The sequence below is a fragment of the Coregonus clupeaformis genome, chromosome 3 (genome assembly GCF_020615455.1).
Source record: "Coregonus clupeaformis isolate EN_2021a chromosome 3, ASM2061545v1, whole genome shotgun sequence".
Taxonomy (NCBI): domain Eukaryota; kingdom Metazoa; phylum Chordata; class Actinopteri; order Salmoniformes; family Salmonidae; genus Coregonus; species Coregonus clupeaformis.
In genome coordinates this window covers 23,166,017-23,190,930 of record NC_059194.1, presented here as the reverse complement: position 1 = coordinate 23,190,930, position 24,914 = coordinate 23,166,017, and the positions used below count along the sequence as shown (strand labels likewise).

At 47.2% G+C, this 24,914-nt stretch overlaps 1 protein-coding gene across 2 annotated transcripts; it reads right to left on the bottom strand.

Annotated features, from left to right (window-relative positions):
• Positions 1–588: 588 nt before the first annotated feature.
• Positions 589–19,957, bottom strand: ssrp1a (structure specific recognition protein 1a). 2 transcript variants are annotated; one of them, XM_041851698.2, is made up of 19 exons: positions 19,897–19,957; positions 19,230–19,311; positions 16,590–16,775; positions 6,675–6,780; positions 6,262–6,455; positions 5,918–6,018; positions 5,558–5,687; positions 5,239–5,342; positions 4,927–5,055; positions 4,469–4,693; positions 4,309–4,381; positions 4,180–4,185; positions 2,926–3,049; positions 2,576–2,618; positions 2,361–2,493; positions 1,895–2,062; positions 1,609–1,706; positions 1,270–1,471; positions 589–1,171 (listed from the first exon to the last, which is right to left on the bottom strand). In XM_041851698.2, exons 2-19 carry the CDS (start codon positions 19,281–19,283, stop codon positions 1,106–1,108), a joined length of 2,142 nt encoding a protein of 713 aa, XP_041707632.1. In that variant the 5' UTR covers positions 19,284–19,311; positions 19,897–19,957; the 3' UTR covers positions 589–1,105. The 2 variants fall into 2 exon arrangements, with proteins under 2 accessions (XP_041707632.1, XP_041707634.1); XM_041851700.2 differs by lacking the exon at positions 4,180–4,185.
• Positions 19,958–24,914: the final 4,957 nt, after the last annotated feature.

The window sequence follows — 24,914 nt, the reverse complement described above, 5'->3', positions numbered from 1 at the left end:
GTGTTTTAATTATTTAAATGTGCACCAAAAAAATTACCTATTTCACTGTCATTACGGGGTATTGTGTGTTGATTGCTGAGGATTTTTATTTATTTAATCCATTTTAGAATAAGGCTGTAACGTAACAAAATGTGGAAAAAGTCAAGGGTTCTGCATACTTTCTGAAGGCATTGGATCGCCCAGTACAGCCGCTAATGCCAAACTATCTACAGCAAACTTAATTAAGAGCCAGTTAATACAAAACATGAAAAAGGTGTCTTTTTGGAAGTGTGTACTGCTATTATCGTTTGTGTAAATGAGGGTGTGTTAATGCTGTCCTCTTCTGTCTCCTTTTGATGTTCCATCTGATGTGGTTGCTAACCTCACAACATGTTATAGCCGAGTGTGTGTGTGTGTGAGGGAGGGTTTGTGGTCTTGAGGGTCTTTTCAGGGTATAGAGACCAGTCTCTAGGGGTTTAAATCTCATTCCACTACCAGATAGTCCTCCACTCATAAAATACATTAATCCTCCCACCTGGCTCCATCCCAATCCTCCCAAATGCCGCCCCTCCCCCATCTCATTACCTTTAATTTCCTCAAGCGCCCACAAACAATCACTCAGATTTTATTTAAAAAGATGTATTCTTTCACTTTGAAAAAGACAAACTTGACATGGCAAATAAACAAAAATGCACAGAATTGCAGTTCTTCATTTCTCTAAACAGTTCAAAATGACTATAAAAAAAAAGACTGAAGACCCCTCTGCATGTCTCAGTGCTATTAAACTACAACCATCCCCATGGGGCGAATAGAATAGAACCCAGTAGAATCATGGGTAATGTGGTACATAATATGCTGTTAGATAGATTGGACTTAGTCTGTTGAGAAACCCTCTATTTAGCATCAGGAAAACAAATAGTTTGTCAGCACAGCAAGAGGTATTCATTTCTGAGAATGTGTGGGACATCAGAGTGGAAGTACAAATTCTTGGTCCATTTAACGCTTAGTGTGTGTGTATGATATGATCTGCGTGTCTTCGTGCACCGGTCACTGAGTAAACTTGTCCAAATGTTCCCCGTTCGTTGTGATGTCATCAGCAGGTCCAGCAAGGCTCCTCCCCCTCTCCTCAGTCAGAGTCCTCTTCAGAGCTGGGGGGTGTGGTCATCGCTTCCTCTTCTTCCTCATCAGACTCCTGAGACAGACAGACAGACGGACAGAGAGAGAGAGATATTCTTCACTATGATAATCCCATCAATTCATCCTATTGTTGCCATAGTGACAGTGCAGTACCTTGCCCTTCCTCTGGGGTTTGCCTTTGGCTTTCTTGGCCTTCTTGGCTTTCTTGCGTTCACCGTCAGACGAACTCTCCTCGCTGGAGATAAACTCTCGGCTCTTAAAACTGTCGTTCCCTCCTTGCTCCTTTTCCTTCTCTACTCCTCCAGACTTCCTCTTCTTGTCCTCCTTCTTGCCTCCCGCCTTCTTCTTGCTCTCCCTGATGGAGTGAAACGCAAAAGCATGGTCAACATGGTCATACATTTGAGGTTGTTTTTGTGTTTAAAACAGGGTTACGAGTGCGTGTGTCAGAGAGCTTCTAAGTGCACCTGGTAGTGTGTGTGTGTGGTCTCTTACCTCTTGGCGGGTGTGGAGGAGCCTCCACCATTCTCTCTGTATTCCTTCATGGCTTTCTCATAGTTCTTCTTAGCCTCGTCTGCCTTCCCGTCCCACTCCTAGCAGAGAGAGACCTTTTGTTATCAATCTGTTCTCCTAAATAATGGTTTAAATACAGAATTACAGTTAGCTAGGGTGACAATTATTTTATTCAAAATGCCCAAACAGAAAAATGGGAGAGAGAAGAGCAGAATAGAGGAAAAAGAGAAACTGGGAGAGCAAAGAGAAAGCTCTCCCCCTCCCTCACCTCTTTGTCGTCCTTCCCTATCTGTTTCCACATCTCTCCTGCCTTCTTGGAGATCTCTGTGATGGAGATTCCGGGGTTTTCCGACTTGATGCGCTCGCGGCTGGAGTTGAGCCACAGCATGTAGGAACTCATCGGCCTCTTGGGGGCGTTAGTGTCCTTCTGCTTCTTCTAAAAGACAGAGAGACCGAGCAAGAGAAACATGAGCACTCACCCACACACATATCACCCACACACATATCACCCACACACATATCACCCACACACATATCACCCACACACATATCACCTGCATAAATACATTAACTATGCAATTGCTGCCATAGGTCAATATGAAGGTATATTTTTCTCTGATACAATAAACTTAGATATTACTGTTCATGACTCCCTCCTCATCCATTCCCCCCTTCTTTCTCGCACCTCCTCTTTCCTCTTCTAGTTTACTCCTAATCCCTCTCCTCTCTCTCACCTCTTTACGTGGTTTCCTCTCCTTCGTCTCTTTCACTACTTTGGCCTTCTTTGCAGGTTTCTTCTTCTTTCCCTCCTCATCGCTGCCATCCCCCCCGCTGCCGCTGTCGCTCTCCGACGCGTTACTGTCATACCTGAGGGAGAGACAGGGGAGGAATACTGTTAAACAGAGAGGGGTGGGGGGGGACGAGTGAGGGATGATTGGTAAAAACTCACTCCTCAGCGACATCACTCTCCTCTCCAGGGTTGAAAGACTCATCTAGTAAAAAGAGAGAAGAAAATCACTAACACAGCTCTCTCCCAAACCTGCTGCTCTCTTGGACATGGACACAACAAGCTCACAACAGCCAGACCTATGACGTTTTTACATTTCTTCATGTATGAATGAGTCCCATTAAGATCTCTTATTAGGGAGGCCCTGATTGACTGTGGGAGCTGTCACTCAGCGGTCTAGCCACCCTAATGGTTGCAGGAGCTGGCACATAGCGGTCTGGACACCCTATCGGCTGTGGGAGCTGTCACTTAGCGATCTGGCCACCCTATTGGCTGCAGCAGCTGTCACTCACCGGTCTCTTCGTCTGAGTCGTTGCTGCCGTCTCCTTCCTCTCTGATCTTGCCCTCGGCTTTCATCCTCTCCAGGTAGGCATCGTGCTGGTCGTCGTCTGAGTCACTGTACTCGTTGTTCTTTGCCTTCATGCCATGTCGGGGGGCAGCAGAGAGTCAGACTACACTACCCATGATGCTCCAACAAGGCCCTGTATCTCTTCCTATGGACAGCAGTTTACTGTACAGAAGGGGCTGTGTTCCAACAGTTTACAATGGCTTCCTTTCCTTACCTCCTTACCTTTAGGACTACTGCTGGGAATGCAGAGACTAGGGGAGAATCTCATTGCATTTCCTTGATTCATCGCGTCCTTAAAACCCATTGGATGAGAAGGTCAAAGACCTCTGACCTTCTCATCTAATGGGTTTTGAGGAGGAGGCTAGGAGAGAGGACGCGAGGAATCAAGGAAATGCAATGAGATTCTGCCTAAGTTAAAAGCTAAGAAGCTAGACCAACAGGAGGAAGTGGCGAACAGGATCCTTTGTAGTTCTTGACCATTCAGGTGACCTCAAGGTAATAGTTTGTTGCCGTGGCAACTACCACCAAGGGGCAACAGAGTGGGCTGTTTATATTACCAGAGAGCATTTTGGGAGAAAAATCAGGACTTCCTGTATTTGGTTTAGAGGATGTGTTTCGTCTTTCAGTTAACACACTGCAACACCTTGGGCAATACATTAGTCAAGACAATACAGGCAACCCCCCCCTAACCCCACACACAGCATGTTTTACTATCCTTGTGGGGACCTAAAATTGATTTCCATTCAAAATCCTATTTTCCCTAACTCCTAACCCTAATTGTAACCCTAACCCCTAAGCCTAAAATAGCCTTTGTCCTTTACTATCGTTGGAGACTTTTGGGGATTTCCGGTCCCCACAAAGATAGAACAAGACCACACACACCTCTCTCTTTCTCACACACTCTCCAAAACACATCTGTAGATGTTTTTCACACAAAAATGTGGATAATCATAATCAGTAATCATATACCGATTAGTAGATCATTAATGGTTCTTCACAGCAATCAACCACCATGATTAGAATTATAGCACACTCCCCCCAACACCCACAGACACGCCCCCCCAACACACACATACAGACACGCCCCCCCCCCAACACACACATACAGACCCCCCCCCAACACACACACCATGCGAGCAGTAATCGCTCCAAACCAAAAATCAAGCCAACACTCCCAAACCCCCGTAACCATACCAACCTTCTTCTTCAGGGGTACACAACAGACAGACAAGAAGAGAGTGACATCATCAATATTTATAAACACATCATTTATCTTGGAGAGGAGTCGAATGTATTTCCACCACAGTAAACATCTCCTAAAGGTTACCTCCTTGAATCCTCTGTTCTTGATGTCGAGTTTCTTGGCGTTTACAAAGTCAAACAGCTTCCCGTACTCTTCTCTGTGATGGAGAGAGAAAAAAACCCAGAAACCATGACTTAGGCAAAGAATCAATACGGTTGCGTGTGTTTCTAAGTCCCCTCCATACCTCTCTATGCTGCTGAAGGTAAACTGGTTGCCCTGCTTGGTCTCCACCTCGAAGTCGAAGGAGCGCGTTGTGGTGGTGCCTCTGGCGAAGTTGACACAGGAGATCTCCTCGAAGCGCAGGTGCACGGGGGGCTTGTGCACGTAGATGAAACCCCTCTCCAGGGGGTAGAGCAGGCCTGACTGCGCCTTGTAGGAACATGTTATACACTGGGCCCCAGGGGTGTTACTACAGGGGAGAGGAGGGGAGGGAGACTCAATTATTATGAAATACATAACACAGTGTTTCATGATAATGTGTTTATACTGTAATGCCTCTAAAGGAACAGTGTACAGCACCACAAGAGGAACATTGGTGCATATTTGCAAGTGATTCTGCATGCGTGAATTGGTGATCGTGTGTGTGTGTGTTGGTGATCGTGTGTGTGTTGTGCGTGAATGTGTTGGTGATTGTGTGTTTACCCCTGGAAGTTTCCGGGCACGGTGATCTTCCTGTTGACCAGAGCTTTCATCACCCTACTGACCATCTCATAGAGAGAACCGGACATGTTCTTACTGAGTTTCCCTTCATAACGCTTCTCCACCTCCTCCCTATGGAGAGAGAGGGGCAAGAGAGGGATGGTAGAGGGAGAAAGAACGGGGGAGAGGGGCCCAACGAGAGAGAGGAGAGGGAAACAGAAATTGTATTAAGGGATTCTTGACACCCAACAATACGAGTTCATTCTTCCTCTCCCATGTGGTGTTGAGCTGCTGTCCTTTCTTTCTCCCACTCACTCGCTCATGTTGAGGGTGAGGTGGAGCTCCTCCTCCTTAGAGAAGTGCAGGATGAGGAAGTGGTAACGCGTCTGTCCCTGCTTGATGGGCGGGTCCAGACTGATCTACAGACAGAGGGAGGGGGAGAAGAAGAGCGGGAGAGAGAGGGAGAAGAAGACATAATGATTATGAATCGAAGACGATGGCAAAGGGTTTGAAGTGAGAATGATTACAGTGTAAATGCATTGTCCACACGTTTGGTGCCAAACACCAACTTAATACAATCTACACTCGACTGTCAACCACTCACCTCAATCAAAACACACACACACACACTTACCACAAAGAACATCTGCCTCTGGTCCTTGCTTGGTAACAGGAAGAGACGCAGCACGGTAGTGTAGGGGATCTTGTAGTCAAAAGTCTTACCATGGAGGTGGAGGAAGGCAGGGTAGATAAGGATATCATACCTGACACACAGAGGGAGAAGAACGTGGGTGAACAAGGGCAAGAAAGAGAGGAAGACCTTCCTTCAAAGTAGGTGTTTGTCTAGTATGTGGTAGGTTTTTGTTGGAAGGGGGGGGTAGTGTTAAGCCAAGTGAACAATGTTGCTCAATCTGATAAATAGAGAGTAATGTTCAACAAAACAATGATGGCTAATACTGATGAATAGTGGTTCATGGTGCTGATGGCAGTGTACCTGCCCCTGGGTGTGAGGCACTGCAGCTCTTTGAAGACACACACAGCATCTCCTGTAGCCTGGATCACATCTGCCTTAGACCGCACGTTCTGGGCAAACGCCTGACAGGGAGGGAAGGAAACAGGGTTCAAACAGGAATAACATCAATCACTGCATCAATGATCTTTGTGTGAAAATTAACTGTTTCTGAGTATAGGGACATCTGTAGTGGTAGCGCCATCTGCTGGGGAGAAGTCAGTAAGGCACTGACGATCACTCCATTCAACCAGCGGCAGGACAGAGTGGTTGGTTAGTGGTTGTTAGTTCTATCTCCGGTACAGGTCCGGTAGTACAGCGTGGGTTACCTCCACGGGGTCTGCCCCCTCGTCTGCGGTGCCAGGGGGGACGTAGAAGCGGACCTCCATAAGAGAGACCTCAGCGTCATCGTTCTGGTGGAACTCCAGCGTCACCTCGTTCTTTCCTGTGGCACACTGGGACACGCTGGCCAGGGGGATCTCAAACACTGAGCTGTCATTCACGTCAAACGACAACAATGGACCTGTGGAGGGAGGGGAAAGGGGGGGTTCAAGACTACAGCTCCCATAATGCACCACAACATAGCTGGAGGAACGCTACAATGGGCTTAGTAAGAGAGATCCAGAGATGAAAAAAGTTGTTTTCTAAATGTCCCAGCCATCCAAGAAGTCTTTTTAGAGTGATTAGACCCACTGCTGGTGATGTGTGATGGGTGTTTAGTGAGATTTAGTGGGTGTTTTACCAGAGAATTTAGCAGTGCCCCAGTTCCAGCCCTTCACACACATGTCCTTCTCTGTCAGCTCCACCTTGTAGTTGGCCTTGAAGAACTCAGAGATCCTCTCATAATCCTGCAGAGAGAAAGGGTGGAGAGGAGGGAGGAGTGGAGGGAAAGAAGAGGAGTGGGGAAGTGGAGGGGGAGAGGGGAGTGGGAGTGGAGAGAGGTAGATGGGGGGGAGTGGAGGGAGATGAGGGGGGAGTGGAGGGGAGATGAGGGGGGAGAGGAGGGAGATGAGGGGGGAGTGGAGGGAGATGAGGGGGGAGTGGAGGGAGGAAGTGGAGGGAGGTCAGGGGGGGAGTGGAGGGAGGTGAGGGGGGAGTGGAGGGAGGTCAGGGGGAGTGGAGGGAGGGAGATGAGGGAGGGAGATGGGGGAGTGGAGGGAGAGAGATGAGGAGGGAGTGGAGGGAGGTGAGGGGGGTGAGGGGGGAGTGGAGGGAGATGAGGGGGGGGTGGAGGGAGATGGGGGGAGTGGAGGGAGGAAGTGGAGGGAGGTCAGGGGGAGTGGAGGGAGGTGAGGGGGAGTGGAGGAGATGAGGGGGGAGTGGAGGGAGGGAGATGAGTGAGGGAGTGGAGAGGGGGAGTGGAGGGAGGTGACGGGGGAGTGGAGGGAGGTGAGGGGGAGTGGAGGGAGGTGAGTGGAGGGAGGTGAGGGGGGAGTGGAGGGAGGTGAGGGGGAGTAGAGGGAGATGAGGGGGGTGGAGGGAGATGAGGGGGGTGGAGGGAGGTGAGGGGGGAGTGGAGGGAGATGAGGGGGGAGTGGAGGGAGATGAGGGGGGTGGAGGGAGATGGGGGAATGGAGGGAGATGAGGGGGAGAGTGGAGGGAGATGAGGGGGAGGTGAGGGGGAGTGGAGGGAGGTGAGGGGGGAGTAGAGGGAGATGATGGGGGTGGAGGGAGATGAGGGGGGTGGAGGGAGATGAGGGGGAGTGGAGGGAGATGAGGGGGGGGTGGAGGGAGATGAGGGGGTGAGTGGAGGAGATGGGGGAATGGAGGGAGATGATGGGGGAGTGGAGGGAGATGAGGGGGAGTGGAGGGAGATGAGGGGGAGTGGAGGGAGATGAGGGGGAGTGGAGGGAGATGAGGGGGGAGTGGAGGGAGATGAGGGGGGAGTGGAGGGAGAGCAAAATAGAAAAACAGAGGAAAGATGTTCTCAGTTAAATCCTTACTGCCCCCACTATTCAACAGTGAAAAACAAAGAAACATCCCCTCTTTCCTTCCCCTTGATGAGGAGGCTAACTAATCAAAGCTCAATCCGGACGCTCTCTCCCTCTCCGCCGCTTACAATCAGGCTGTTTATTTATCCTGCAGGCCCGATTAGAGCTGGAGCACACAGACGCCGCAATCACTTCCACATGTGTGTGAAGGACAGAGTGCATGTGTGTGTTTTTGAGAGAGAGAGAAGGAGAACGTGTGGGAAAGAGAGTTTCTGCACCTGGGTATCAGCTTGTCTGTTAGTTCAGGGGTTTTCAAACTTTTCCACATATTAAAATGAATTTATTTGGTATACCAATTAAGTTGAGAGAAACGTTTGCAGTTTTAAAGTAAATTTCATGCAATTCTATGCATTTTGCCATGGCTAATGCTGTGTTCCTCTGCTCAAACGTTAGAACAAAATAAATGGGCATGTACCCTGAATGCACAGTTTTGGGATTTATAAAATGTTTTCCTGACTATTAGTTCTAAAAGATGGTTTAAAAATGAAGTTCAATATCTTTTCTGCATGCTTTCTATCTGCTTTTGGTCATTTAACCCTTAACACGCGTACCTGTATACGGGTTGAAAATGGCCAATTTGGGCACTGATAAACACCTCAATTGGAACACAGTGGCTGTACAGTAACATGCTCTCCATTTCATCAGAGCTCTGTCTCTGCGCTTCACAGCGCTGTATGGGTTTTGACTGACAGCCATTCTGAACTTGAGCACCTCGTGGGACAAGAAGTTGCCCCCATCCCTCCCACTAATTTGGCAACTTTTGCAAATGTTTTATTGTCTGAGTTTGGAAAATGCTGTAAATTAAGAGGACAATGTATCTTGTAAGATGATATGTTGAGGATTATAATAAATACTGCTTTGATGTCATACAAGCAAGCCAAACACCTGTGAGTCCATATGTGCACTTCACATTTCCATATCATAAAACTCATGTCATATACAGGGTCAAGGTTTATGATCACTATGTTTGATGTACAGTTACAAGATGACATGGCGTCATACCCTGGGTTGTTCTGAACAGACTGAGCCTGTTTGTCTATTGAAGAAAAATTGCTACGGCACACGCACCTGAATGCACTAAAGGCTCCTTAGGCCTTTCTATGTGCACCAAAATGATTATCGGTATCCCTTTAATCACTACAAGTGTGCTTGCTCTAGTTCTTCAACGGCACAGCTAGGAGAGCTTATTTGAGTCACAGAAGTGCATTGAAATGCCTTAGGAACTGTGCACACTTTGGAGAGGTGTGTGGCCACTTGGAGACACCAGTTAGTTATCTCACTCAAACCCTTGTCATTTTGTAGTCTTTTGTTGCACCTACCTTACATTTGGAACGTATCCAGAGTATTTTCAACGGCAAAGTACAATACATTTAAAATCCACATAAAATCAATCAATTCAATCTTGTGTCAGCTGAACTGTTGTGTCCTCATCTTTGGTCTAATATTTTCTCATAATCTCAAAACTGTTCCTTTCAATTGCTACCATGGTTATGAATATGTTTTCATATTTATTTTTGTCCAATTAGGGATGATACCAGTATCGCAATATGTTTTCCAAGGCAAAAATGAAAACACAAAGCAGACCAAACTCTTTGGTCCTTTAAACACCTGTTGTATGTAAATTATAGTGTGCTTTAGCATGGAAAATAAATAAATGAGACTCTGGGTGACAACATGATTTGGGCTGTTTTCCTAAATTAGTTAAATCCGCTTGGTTTCCTTGCCATGATACTAATGAGTATCGCAATACTGGTATCGTTCTGGCCCTACTATCCATATAAAAGGGTTAAATTGACACAAACTCTTTTTCTATCCTAAAAATGTGCACTCAGACGGCCCGCTTAAGAACTTTGTATACAGAAAACCCCCTGTAATTAGCTCAAATTACTAATTTCCTCCATATTAAAGGGTTTGTTCGAGATTTTGGCAATGAAGCCATTTATCTACTTCCCTAGAGTCAGATGAACAGGAATAGCTAGCAGGCCAACTGTTCCTGTAGACTTCCAGTCATTGTGCTATCGCTAGTTAGCATTGCCATGTAAAACTAACTTCCGTCATACTGGACACAGAGACATACAAATGGTATTCGGTTGTAGCTAGAGATAATAATAAAAAATATATTTTAAAAACATCCTTTTCAAAATGCGGACCCCCTGCAGTAACTCGGACCCCAGTTTGAAAACCCGTGTTAGGTTATTCGAGTGTGAAAGCCCACAGTGTATGTGTGTTGGACAGAGAGAGAGAGAGAGAATATACGCCAGACTGTGTGTGTATGCGTGTCCATCTGTGTGTGTATAGAACATCAGATCAGTGTGTTGACAGCATCTCTGCGCGTGTTTGTGAAGATGTATGAAGACATTGTGTTTGTGTGTGACAGCACGTGTATACAGATCTAAGTTTACATTATATAGTATACACTGGATATAAATCTGTGTGTGTGTGTAATGAGTGGCCGATAACTGTGTAAAGATGTACATATCAATGTGTGCGTGCGGTGTGTTCCTGCTGTCCCCATCAGTCCCTATGTGTAGAGCTCAGTCTCTCATTACTGCTTTGGCAGAGTGCTGTTGCTTACCTCACACAACCATAAAAATAACTCATCCCAGCCTCCCCGTCCTCTATCCACACACACACACCAATTTCCTCCCAAAAACAACGGTCCCAATTCTCCCTCCACCCCTTCCCTATCTGTTCCACTCCAACACCCCTAACTAATATGATGCCCTGTAACACAGATGCTGCTATGTGATCTTGACACCAGTGTCCTTCGCATTAGAGGACACCGAGTTTTGCAACAGGAAACGAAAAACAAGCGTTTCCTATTGGACAGGATTGTCCTTTGTTTAATTTATTTTTATTGTGCCTAGTGAATAGACCCAGTTATGGCTAATACAGTCGAGTCCAGATCAGTGCAAAGCAAACTCAGAGTAAGTGCAGTGCGGTTTATAAGATGAACCAAATTAGTAAACAGATGACTCGTGATAAGTGGATTTCATATTTAAAACTCGTCAGTGCACTTCACCAGTCCTAATTCAAATACATTATCTTTACTTGTTTAGGACAGACATTCAAAACATTGTATATACATGAGTAGGCTGAGGTGGTGTCTAACCAGTGAGGATATTAGGGCTGTCCAAGAGTCGTCTGTTCTTTCGACCAATCGATTGGTTGAAAATGTAAAACGTATCTTTTCATATATAGACACATCCTATGTGTTTTAATCAAATGAATGATATGCACTGAGCTTGTCTGATGCTTTAAGCGCACTGTTTGATGAATGAATTAAGGAACACAAATAGAGGGAGTCCGACCGCAATCCTGTCGGGCTGTATCACCGCCTGGTACGGCAACTGCACAGCCCGCAACCACAGGGCTCTCCAGAGGGTGGTGCGGTCTGCCCAACACATCATAAGGGGCACACTGCCTGCCCTCCAGGACACCTGCAGCACCCGATGTCACAGGAAAGCCAAAAAGATCATCAAGGACATCAACCACCCAAGCCACGGCCTGTTCAACCTGCTACCATCCAGAAGGAGAGGTCAGTACAGGTGCATCAAAGCTGGGACCGAGAGACTGAAAAACAGCTTCTATCTCAAAGCCATCAGACTGTTAAATAGCCATCACTAGCCAGCTACCACCCGGTTACTCAACCCTGCACCTTAGAGGCTGCTGCCCTATATACATAGACATGGAATCACTGGTCACTTTAATAATGGAACACTAGTCACTTTAATAATGTTTACATACGGCTTTACTCATTTCATACAGTACCAGTCAAAGGTTTGGACACACCTACTCATTCAAGGGTTTTTCTTAATTTTTTACTATTTTCTACATTGTAGAATAATAGAAGAAATCAAAACTATGAAATAACACATATGGAATCATGTTGTAACCAAAAAAGTGTTAAACAAATCAAAATATATTTTATATTTGAGATTCTTCAAATAGCCACAGCTTTGCACACTCTTGGCATTCTCTCAACCAGCTTCCCCTGGAATGCTTTTCCAACAGTCTTGAAGGAGTTCCCACATATGCTGAGCACTTGTTGGCTGCTTTTCCTTCACTCTGCTGTCAGACTCATCCCAAACCATCTCAAATTGGGTTGAGGTTGGGAGATTGTGACGCAGCACCCCATCACTCTCCCTCTTGGTCAAATAGCCCTTACACAGCCTGGAGGTGTGTTGGGTCATTGTCCTGTTGAAAAACAAATGATAGTCCCACTAAGCCCAAACCAGATCGGATGGTGTATTGCTGCAGAATGCTGTGGTAGCCATTCTGGTTAAGTGTCCCTTGAATTCTAAATAAATCACAGACAGTGTCACCAGCAAAGCACCCCACACCATATCTACACATGAGGAAATCATCTGTTCACCCACACCGCGTCTCACAAAGACACGGCAGTTGGAACCAAAAATATCAAATTTGGACTCCAGACCAAAAGGACAAATTTCCACCGGTCTAATGTCTATTGCTCGTGTTTCTTGGCCCAAGCAGGTCTCTTCTTCTTATTGGTGTCCTTTAGTAGTGGTTTCTTTGCAGCAATTCGACCATGAAGGCCTGATTCACAGTCTCCTCTGAATAGTTGATGTTGAGATGTGTCTGTACAGGGGGGTACCGGTACCGTTGACTATGCAACGGTACCCCCCTGTATATATAGCCTCCCTACTGTCACTTTATTTTATTGTATATATAGCCTCCCTACTGTCACTTTATTCTACTTCTGCTCTTTTTTTCTCAACACTTTTTTGTTGTTGTTTTATTCTTACTTTTTTGTTTAAAATAAATGCACTGTTGGTTAAGGGCTGTAAGTAAGCATTTCACTGTAATGTCTGCACCTGTTGTATTCGGCGCATGTGACCAATAAAATTTGATTTGATTTGATTTGTTACTTGAACTCTGTGAAGCATTTATTTGGGCTGCAATTTCTGAGGCTGGTAACTCTAATGAACTTATGCTCTGCAGCAGAGGTAACTCTGGGTCTTCCATTCCTGTGGCGGTCCTCATGAGAGCCAGTTTCATCATAGCGCTTGATGGTTTTTGCGACAGCACTTAAAGAAACGTTCAAAGTTATTGAAATGTTCCGTATTGACTGACCTTCATGTCTTAAAGTAATGATGGACTGTCGTTTCTCTTTGCTTATTTGAGCTGTTCTTGCCATAATATGGACTTAGTCTTTTACCAAATAGGGCTATCTTCTGTATACCACAACACAACAACTGATTGGCTCAAACACATTAAGGAGGAAAGAAATTCCACAAATTAACTTTTAAGAAGGCACACCTGTTAATTAAAATGCATTCCAGGTGACTACCTCATGAAGCTGCTTGAGAGAATACCAAGAGTGTGCAAAGCTGTCATCAAAGCAAAGGGTGGCTATTTGAAGAATTTCACATATAAAATATATTTTGATTTGTTGAACACTTTTTTGGTTACTACATGATTCCATATGTGTTATTTTATAGTTTTGATGTCTTCAATATTATTCTACAATGTAGAAAACAGTAAAAAAATAAAGAAAAACCCTTGAATGAGTAGGTGTTCTAAAACTTTTGACCGGTAGTGTATGTACTGTATTCTATTCTACTGTATTTTAGTCAATGACACTGACATTGCTCGTTCTAATATATATATATATCTTAATTCATGATTTTACAGTAGTATCTAACAAGTCACAACAATACACATATATCTAAAAGTAAAGAATGAATTAAGAAATATATATATATATTTTTTTCTTTTCTTAATTCATTATTTTACTTTTAGATATGTGTGTATTGTTGTGACTTGTTAGATACTACTGCACTGTTGGAGCTAGGAACACAAGTATTTCCCTACACCCGCAATAACATCTGCTAAATATGTGTATATGACCAATAACATTTGATTTGATTGTGCTGCCTGGCTCAGACTTGCTACGCTAAAAAAAGAAAAGAAAAAGACAGCGAGTGACTGAAAAATTGTAACCGCCTTTATTACAGCATAGCAAAGATTAAAAACAGACGAATTTATGAAATTGTGTGAGGCTTGGTGCTCACGGAATCAGTAGGCTATTAACCAAACACTCAAACAGGCAACAGAAGCAGGATCTGTCTTATTTCTGTAGATACAGTGCATTCGGAAAGTATTCCGACCCCTTGACTTTTTCCACTTTGTTACGTTACATCCTTATTCTAAAATTGATAAAAGTATTTTGTTCCCTCAATCTACACACAACACCCCATAATGAAAAAGCAAAAACTGGTTTTTAGAAATGTTTGCAAATGTATTAAAAATGAAAAACAGAGATACCTTATTTTGATAAGTATTCAAACCCTTTGCTATGCAACTCGAAATTGAGCCCTGTTTCCCTTGATCATCCTTGAGATGTTTCTACAACTTGATTGGAGTCCACCTGTGGTAAATTCAATTGATATGACATGATTTGGAAAGGCACTCACCTGTCTATATAAGGTCCCACAGTTGACACTTCATGTCAAAGCAAAAACCAAGCCATGAGGTTGAAGGAATTGTGCGTAGAGCTCAGAGACAGGACTTGTGTAGAGGCACAGATCTGGGGAAGGATACCAAAAAATGTCTGCTACGTTAAAGGTCCCCAAGAACACAGTAGCCTCCATTATTCTTAAATGGAAAAAGTTTGGAACCACCAAGACTCTTCATAGAACAGGCAACCCGGCCAAACTGAGCAATCAGGGGTGAAGGGCCTTGGTCAGGGAGCACTCTGACAGAGCTCCAGAGTTCCTCTGTGGAGATGGGAGAACCTTCCAGAAGGACAACCATCTCTGTAGCACTTCACCAATCAGGCCTTTATGGTCGAGTGGCCAGAGTTTGTCAAAAGGCACCTAAAGGACTCAGACAATGAGAAACAAGATTCTCTGGTCTGATGAAACCAAAATTGATCTATTTGGCCTGAATGCCAAGCGTCACGTATGAAGGAAACCTGGCACCATCCCTACGGTGAAGCATGGTCGTGGCAGCATCATGCTGTGGGGATGTTTTTCAGCAGCAGGGACTGGGAGACTAGTCAGGATTGAGCGAAAGATGAACGGCGCAAAGTACAGAGAGATCCTCAGACTGGGGCGAAAGTTCACCTTCCAACAGGACAATGACCCTGAGCACACAGCCAAGACAATGCAGAAGTGGCTTCAGGACAAGTCTTCGAATGACCCTGAGCGGCCCAGCCAGAGCACAGACTTGAAACCGATCAAACATCTCTGGAGAGACTTGAAAATAGCTGTGCAGCGACATTCCCCATCCAACCTGTCAGAGCTTGAGAGGATCTGCAGCGAAGAATGGGAGAAACCACCCAAATACAGGTGTGCCAAGCTCGTAGCGTCATACCCAATAAGACTTGAGGCTGTAATCACTGACTAGGTGCTTCAACAAAGTACTGAGTAACAGGTCTGAATACTTATGTAAATGTTATATCCATTTTTTATTTTTCTTACATTTCTAAAAACCTGTTTTTGCTTTGTCATTATGGGGTATTGTGTGTAGATTGATGAGGGGGAAAAACGATTTAATCAATTTTAGAATAAGGCTGTAATGTAACAAAATGTGGGAAAAGTCAAAGGGTCTGAATACTTTCCAAATGCACTGTATATATGGATGATTTATAAAGCCCGGCACATCAAGAGTTAGGCTATTGATTATAGACATAATTAAGTTGGGGTTTCCTCTCTCCACACATTTCTTAGACAATTATGGCAAGGGCTGTTTCCTCACCTCCTAACTCTGCTGCTTCCGCATTGTTCTCAACACCAATATGCTGGTTACCTTTGCAATTATGCACATAGCAACATGGTCTAGGAAAAGGCAGCAATTCAACAGCGCGTTGATGTGTTTCAGAAGCACGGACAGTGACCACTATCCAAAGCGGGAGAAAGCGCATTTGTTATAAAATAATATAATTGTTATTTGTATTGCACCATTGTTCTTACATAATATAACCATAAACAATTTCAGTATCACATGTCTTAGACTGATGGACTGTGCCATCCCCGCCACAATGGATCAGTCCACTCAGACAGGAGCCAATCAGACAGGTGTCTTGTACACAATGATTTGTTTATGTTGCTACTGCTCGACTAAAGAAATCTCGGTCGACCAACAGCCTATCGACCAAACAATCGACTAAATGGGGTCAGCCCTAGAGATATAGAGGGTGAACACATCAAAGTGACTGACTGGCTGGCTGCTCCACCAACCGATGTTAGAATTCCTCATGAGTGACAGTGTGACACCATTGTCTAAACCCTCACAGTCAGAAGATCAAATCTTCAAAAATACAATGACTACCCTCAGAAGCCCAGCTTTGCTTCTCTCTCTGTAGCAGCTACCCTCAGAAGCCCAGCTTTGCTTCTCTCTCTGTAGCAGCTAACCTCAGGAGCCCAACTTTGCTTCTCTCTCTGTAAAAGATAACGTCAGGCGATCTGGTAAACACTGGTAAGGCTAGATTATACACACATGCACACATCCACTCTTGCACAATACACATACACAGTCACTCACAAACACGTGTGAACAGATCAACAGGTTTCTCTAAAAGCTCACCAGACACCTACCCACGCAGTACTCACACAGAAACACAAAACCACAGCAGTCACTCACACAACCATTTTCAAACAAATTCTCTCACTCGTTCACACACACACACACTGCCTCACCGTGTCTCTGAAGCCGTCATATTTGTAGACATGTCCGGTGCTGGTGGCCAGTTTGATGCCGTGTCCCAGACACACACGCCTCCATGTGGCCACAGACAGCTCTGCTGCCGGGATGTTGTCCACCTTCCCCGTCTTACTGCTCTTATACACCAGATTCTGCTTACTGAACCGCAGACGACCGTCGTTCTGCAGAGAGACCACACACACATAAATACACGTAGGTTACTGGTTGGTGCAGGTGCCAGATTGTGGCAATTTATTTGTATATCCATTACAATACTCTATTTTCCTTGGCTAAAAAGAAAACACGAAGCAAAGACTTCACTCTATGGTCCTTTAAAACCTACTTTTGTCAAATATGATGTACTATTGCGTTCAAATAAACAAATGTGACTCTGGGTGACAACATAAGGTTGTTGCTAACATTAGGACTGTTTTCCTCAAGGAATTAAGTCCTCTTTATTCTGGTATAGTGACAACCCTAATATCCATGTGTACTTCAATCCTGGTCCTGGAGACCCACAGGGTGTGCAGGTATTTGTTCTACATTGATCCCAGGCAGGACTAACACACCTGATTCAACTAATCAAGGCCCGGTTTCCCAAAAGCATCTTAAGGCTAAGTTCATCATTAGAACCTTTGTAGGAGCATCGTTAAAACTCTAAGCTGTTTCCCAAAACCTTTGTTTCTAAAGTTGCAATTGAAAACGCTTGTTATTTACCGACTGCGTCGTTAGATTCTTTTTTTGTCCTTCCGCGTCACTTTATAGACAGAATATCTTTGCCTTGATGACAGCTTTGCACACTCTTGGCATTCTCTCAACCAGCTTCATGAGGTAGTCACCTGGAATGCATTTCAATTAACAGGTGTGCCTTCTTAAAAGTTAATTTGTGGAATTTCTTTCCTTATTAATGCATTTGAGCCAATCAGTTGTGTTGTGACAAGGTTGGGGTGGTATACAGAAGATAGCCCTATTTGGTAAAAGATTAAGTCCATATTATGGCAAGAACAGCTCAAATAAGCAAAGAGAAACGACAGTCCATCATTACTTTAAGACATGAAGGTCAGTCAATATGGAACATTTCAATAACTTTAAAAGTTTCTTCAAGTGCAGTCTTAAAAACCATAAAGTGCAATGATGAAACTGGCTCTCATGAGGACCGCCACAGGAAAGGAAGACCCAGAGTTACCTCTGCTGCAGAGGATAAGTTCATTAGAGTTACCAGCCTCAGATTGCAGCCCAAATAAATGCTTCACAGAGTTCAAGTAACAGACACATCTCAACATCAACTGTTCAGAGGAGACTGCATGAATCAGGCCTTCATGGTCGAATTGCTGCAAAGAAACCACTACTAAAGGACACTAATAATAAGAAGAGACTTGCTTGGGCCAAGAAACATGAGCAATGGACATTAGACCGGTGGAAATCTGTCCTTTGGTCTGATGAGTCCAAATGTGAGATTTTTGGTTCCAACCACCGTGTCTTTGTGAGACGCAGAGTTGGTGAACGGATTATCTCTGCATGTGTGGTTCCCACCGTGAAGCATGGAGGAGGTGTCATGGTGATTTGCTGGTGACACTGTCTGTGATTTATTAAGAATTCAAGGCACACTTAACCAGCATGTCTACCACAGCATTCTGCAGCAATATGCCATCCCATCTGGTTTGCGCTTGGTGGGACTATCATTTGTTTTTCAACAGGACAATGACCCAAAACATACCTCCAGGCTGTGTAAGGGCTATTTGACCAAGGAGAGTGATGGAGTGCTGCATCAGATGACCTGGCCTCCACAATCACCCAACCTCAACCCAATTGAGATGGTTTGGGATGAGTTGGACCTCAGAGTGAAGGAAAAGCAGCCAACAAGTGCTCAGCATATGTGGGAACTCATTCAAGACTGTTGGAAAAGCATTCCTCATGAAGCTGGTTGAGAGAATGCCAAGAGTGTTCAAAGCTGTCATCAAGGTGACATATAAAATATATTTTGATTTGTTTAACACTTTTTTGGTTACTACATGATTCCATGTGTTATTTCATAGTTTTGATGTCTTCACTATTATTCTACAATGTAGAAAACAGTAAAAATAAAGAAAAACCCTTGAATGAGTAAGTGTGTCCAAACTTTTGACTGGTACTGTATATTTCATGATGTGTAACATGTGCCAAATCTGTGATTTGTGCAATATTATTGGGTAAGCATTAGAATAAACCACCTCAATATTTGCAGCCATAGGTGGTAATCTCTCTAGGAGCTGAACCGTCGTCAGTGTTGTGAAATAATTATAATGTTAAGATAATATTTGAATGTAGAAAGCTGATCCGAGACCACCGCTGCCTTTCTTTCGATTCTGTCAGTGTCGACACATGATCCAACGACGCACTTTGCGAACGCTCTTTCTGTGTGGTGTTTTGGGAAACGCATGTTACATTTTCAGCCTTTGTAGGAACGATGCATTGTTAAAAAGACTCGTAAGCCTAAGTTCCATCGCTATCGTGAAATCAGGCCCAGGTGTGTTAACTGGGACTGGGCTAGAACAAAAGCCTACACACCCTGCTGATCTCCAGGACCAGGATAGAAGGACACTGGTTAGTTAAAGACACTGATGGAGGATGGCATGACGAGGTAGCTAGTTACTGACCCAGGACCCCTTGGATTCCTGGTAGATCTCGTTGAACTCCAGCGTGTCTCCCATCTCTGCCTCTGCAAGAAGTGATGCTCAGCTGAGGACACAGAGGAAGATCATGTCAATCAGTTAGCAAGCTAGCAATGTTTTTTCAGGAGCCCAAGTTGTAATATACCTAGCTATTTTGCTAATTATTTTGAGTCAACAGGTGACACAGACGGTTGTTGCCATTTCATTTAATATCTAACTAGTTAGCTAACCTTACAAAATAAAAACCTGTAGTTAGGCTAAGTAGCTAGCTTGCTAGCCAATTACAACATACGCTAGTTAGCTAAATATTTATAAAAGACAACTCAATGAGGTTATAAACGCTTAGTAGTAAGTGAACAACAATCAGCAAGCTGTAACTAGCTAGCTGCTTTATTTGTGGCTAGAACACGCAGATCCTAGCTAGCCAGCTATCGTAGAAAGTAAGCGAGAAGGCTAGTAAATGGATGCCAGTGTGGCTAGCATGCTAGCTGGCTAGTGATGATGTTGAGTTGCTTCGATAACTATTTGAATCCTATGGATCAATAGTAGCTACGACAATTTGACTTGTCTCGTTTATCTGGTTTTATACACATATATATGCAATCCACAAAATATCTCCCTAAATAAAATGAACAAAAACTTCATGTCTTACTGTAAATGTGATGAGGAGACCTCGCCGTTTCCCGCGTGAAGCGTCAAGGCAAGAGCTGACGTCACCGGAAATAATCCGTGCTACTTTTGCATTTACTTCCGTTTCGTTCTGATTACCAAAAAATAACACTTTTTAAAGATGTTCGGCTGTGTTGGTCTTTCGCCTGACAATAACATAAACAGCTTGGCATCCTCTAGAAACAGGTGAGAATTGTTTAATACGAAAGCTTTCCGTCTTTAGTTAGGCCTTGTCTTATGAAACGCAACCCTCATCGTTTTCGGAACCGCCTGCAATGACTGCTCACAACCACTAAGGGGTGCACGCAGCAACCTGTTAAAATAATTGTTCACCGTGATGACGGATGGATGATGATAAAGCCATCGGTCGGCCATGTTGGCACTCCCCAGTAGTAGCAGTCCTCAATAAGAATGAATGGGATTCTACAGTATTTCAATTAAATGTTTCAAGGACAAAATTAAATGTATTTAAGTATTGTTTTGTTGTAGTGGGGGTAGTAACATTAGTAATCTAAAAAAAAGTATACTTAGGTCACATAATATAAAGCATGCATGAGAGCATCAGCTGTTCCTATGTGATCACGCTCTCCATAGCCAATGTGAGTAAGACTTTTAAGCAGGTCAACATTCACAAGGCTGCAGGGCCAGACGGATTACCAGGACGTGTACTCCGAGCATGCACTGACCAACTGGCAAGTGTCATCACTGACATTTTCAACATGTCCCTGACTGAGTCTGTAATACCAACATGTTTCAAGCAGACCACCATAGTCCCTGTGCCCAATAACACTAAGATAACCTGCCTAAATGACTACCGACCCGTAGCACTCACGTCTGTAGCCATGAAGTGCTTTGAAAGGCTGGTCATGGCTCACATTAACACCATTATCCCAGAAACTCTAGACCCACTCCAATTTGCATACTGCCCCAACAGATCCACAGATGATGCAATCTCTATTGCACTCCACACTGCCCTTTCCCACCTGGACAAGAGGAACACCTACGTGACAATGCTATTCATTGACTACAGCTCAGCATTCAACACCATAGTGCCCTCAAAGCTCATCACTAAGCTAAGGACCCTGGGACTAAACATCTCCCTCTGCAACTGGATCCTGGACTTTCTGACGGGCCGCCCCCAGGTGGTAAGGGTAGGTAACAACACATCTGCCACGCTGATCCTCAAAACGGGGGCCCCTCAGGGGTGCGTGCTCAGTCCCCTCCTGTACTCCCCGTTCACCCATGACTGCATGGCTAGGCACGACTCCAACACCATCATTAAGTTTGCCAACGATACAAAAGTGGTAGGCCTGATCACGACAACGATGAGACAGCCTATAGGGAGGAGGTCAGAGATCTGGCCGTGTGGTGCAAGGATAACAACCTCTCCCTCAACGTGAACAAGACAAAGGAGATGATTGTGGACTACAGGAAAACAAAAGAGGACTGAGCACGCCCCCATTATCATCAACAGGGCTGTTGTGGAACAGGTTGAGAGCTTCAAGTTCCTTGGTGTCCACATCACCAACAAACTATCATGGTCCAAACACACCAAGACAGTCGTGAAGTGGGCACGACAAAGCCTATTCCCCCTCAGGAGACTGAAAAGATTTAGCATGGGTCCTCAGATCCTCAAAAAGTTATACAGCTGCACCATCGAGAGCATCCTGACTGGTTGCATCACCGCCTGGTATGGCAACTGCTCGGCCTCCGACCGCAAAGCACAACAGCGGGTAGTGTAGTCCCGTGTAGCTCAGTTGGTAGAGCATGGCGCTTGCAATGCCAGGGTTGTGGGTTCGATTCCCACGGGGGGGCAGTAAGAAAATGTATGCACTCACTAACTGTAAGTCGCTCTGGATAAGAGCGTCTGCTAAATGACTAAAATGTAAAATGTAGTGCGTACGGCCCAGTACATCGCTGGGGCCAAGCTTCCTGCCATCCAGGACCTCTGTACCAGGCGGTGTCAGAGGAAGGCCCTAAAAATTATCAAAGACTCCAGCCACCTTAGTCATAGACTGTTCTCTCTGCTACCGCACGGCAAGTGGTATTGGAGCACCAAGTCTTGGTCCAAAAGGCTTCTTAACAGCTTCTACGCGCAAGCCATAAGACTCCTGAACAGCTAATCATGGCTACCCGGACTATTTGCATTGCCACCCCATCCCCCTCTTTTACGCTGCTGCTACTCTGTTTATTATTTATGCATAGTCACTTTAACTCTACCCACATGTACATATTTGTCACGATCGTCATAATGATTGGACCAAGGCGCAGCGTGATATGCGTACATCTTATTAATAGTGTACTGGCAACACGATACAAAATACAAAACAACCAAACGAAACGTGAAGTCCTCGGTTAACAACACAAACCAACACGGAACATAGAAAACGAAACCTAGACACTACACAAAGAAACTAACACCCTGGCTCAACATACAAGAGTCCCCAGAGCCAGGGCGTGACAGTACCCCCCAAAGGCGCGGACTGCGACCGCGCCAACATAAACCCAACAGGGGAGGGGCCGGGTGGGCATTCCGCCTCGGAGGCGGATCCGGCTCCGGGCGTGACCACCACCCTCTAACAACCCCCCCGTAGCGCCCCTGGTCTGGTCCCGCTGGCTGGAGCTGGACTGGACATCGGTGGAGCGGATTGCTTAGGATCCGGTGTGGAGCAGCTGACCGGTACCTGACCAGGCACCGGTGAAACAGGCACGGGCTGTGCCGGACTGACGACGCGCACCACAGGCTTGGTGCGGGGAGCAGGAATGGGCCGGACCGGGCTGACGACGCGCACCATTGGCTTGGTGCGGGGAGCAGGGACGGGCCGGACCAGGCTGACGAAGCGCACCACTGGCTTGGTGCGGGGAGCAGGAACAGGCCGGACCGGGCTGACGACGCGCACCATTGGCTTGGTGCGGGGAGCAGGAATGGGCCGGACCGGGCTGACGAAGCGCACCACTGGCTTGGTGCGGGGAGCAGGAACAGGCCGGGCCGGGCTGGCGACGCGCACCATAGGCTTGGTGCGGGGAGCAGGAACAGGCCGGGCCGGGCTGGCGACGCGCACCACAGGCTTGGTGCGGGGAGCAGAAACAGGCCGGGCTGGGCTGGCGACGCGCACCATTGGCTTGGTGCGAGGGGCAGGAACAGGCCGGGCCGGGCTGGCGACGCGCACCACAGGCTTGGTGCGGGGAGCAGGAACAGGCCGGGCCGGGCTGGCGACGCACACCACAGGCTTGGTGCGGGGAGCAGGAACAGGTCGGGCCGGGCTGGCGACGCGCACCATAGGCTTGGTGCGGGGAGCAGGAACAGGCCGGGCCGGGCTGGCGACGCACACCATAGGCTTGGTGCGGGGAGCAGAAACAGGCCGGGCCGGGCTGGCGACGCACACCATAGGCTTGGTGCGAGGGGCAGGAACAGGCCGGGCTGGCGACGCGCACCACAGGCTTGGTGTGGGGAGCAGGAACAGGCTGGACCGGGCTGGCGACGCGCACCATTGGCTTGGTGCGAGGGGCAGGAACAGGCCGGGCCGGGCTGGCGACGCGCACCATTGGCTTGGTGCGAGGGGCAGGAACAGGCCGGGCCGGGCTGGCGACGCGCACCATTGGCTTGGTGCGAGGGGCAGGAACAGGCCGGGCCGGGCTGGCGACGCGCACCATTGGCTTGGTGCGAGGGGCAGGAACAGGCCGGGCCGGGCTGGCGACGCGCACCATTGGCTTGGTGCGAGGGGCAGGAACAGGCCGGGCCGGGCTGGCGACGCGCACCAAAGGCTTGGTGCGGGGAGCAGGAACAGGCCGGGCCGGGCTGGCGACGCGCACCATAGGCTTGGTGCGGGGAGCAGGAACAGGCCGGGCCGGGCTGGCGACGCGCACCACAGGCTTGGTGCGGGGAGCAGAAACAGGCCGGGCTGGGCTGGCGACGCGCACCATTGGCTTGGTGCGAGGGGCAGGAACAGGCCGGGCCGGGCTGGCGACGCGCACCACAGGCTTGGTGCGGGGAGCAGGAACAGGCCGGGCCGGGCTGGCGACGCACACCACAGGCTTGGTGCGGGGAGCAGGAACAGGTCGGGCCGGGCTGGCGACGCGCACCATAGGCTTGGTGCGGGGAGCAGGAACAGGCCGGGCCGGGCTGGCGACGCACACCATAGGCTTGGTGCGGGGAGCAGAAACAGGCCGGGCCGGGCTGGCGACGCACACCTAGGCTTGGTGCGAGGGGCAGGAACAGGCCGGGCTGGCGACGCGCACCACAGGCTTGGTGCGGGGAGCAGGAACAGGCTGGACCGGGCTGGCGACGCACACCATTGGCTTGGTGCGAGGGGCAGGAACAGGCCGGGCTGGCGACGCGCACCATTGGCTTGGTGCGAGGGGCAGGAACAGGCCGGGCCGGGCTGGCGACGCGCACCATTGGCTTGGTGCGAGGGGCAGGAACAGGCCGGGCCGGGCTGGCGACGCGCACCATTGGCTTGGTGCGAGGGGCAGGAACAGGCCGGGCCGGGCTGGCGACGCGCACCAAAGGCTTGGTGCGGGGAGCAGGAACAGGCCGGGCCGGCGACGCGCACCATAGGCTTGGTGCGGGGAGCAGGAACAGGCCGGGCCGGGCTGGCGACGCGCACCATAGGCTTGGTGCGGGGAGCAGGAACAGGCCGGGCCGGGCTGGCGACGCGCACCATAGGCTTGGTGCGGTATTGGTGGGATCTTCTGTCATGATCGTCATAATGATTGGACCAAGGCGCAGCGTGATATGCGTACATCTTATTAATAGTGTACTGGCAACACGATACAAAATACAAAACAACCAAACGAAACGTGAAGTCCTCGGTTAACAACACAAACCAACACGGAACATAGAAAAGGAAAACTAGACACTACACAAAGAAACTAACACCCTGGCTCAACATACAAGAGTCCCCAGAGCCAGGGCGTGACAATATTACCTCAATTACCTCGACTAACCGGTGCCCCCGCACATTGACTCTGTACCGGTATCCCCTGTATATAGCCTCCCTA

Bases quoted from the DNA above. Each gene is read 5' to 3' on its own strand.
- ssrp1a (XM_041851698.2), bottom strand. From the start codon at position 19,283: ATGGGAGACACGCTGGAGTTCAACGAGATCTACCAGGAATCCAAGGGG. The intron at 16,776-19,229 runs GTCAGTAACTAG...GTCTCTCTGCAG, and splicing joins AGGAATCCAAGGGGTCCTGG to AACGACGGTCGTCTGCGGTT. The intron at 6,456-6,674 runs GTAAAACACCCA...CTCCCTCCACAG, and splicing joins GGGCACTGCTAAATTCTCTG to GTCCATTGTTGTCGTTTGAC.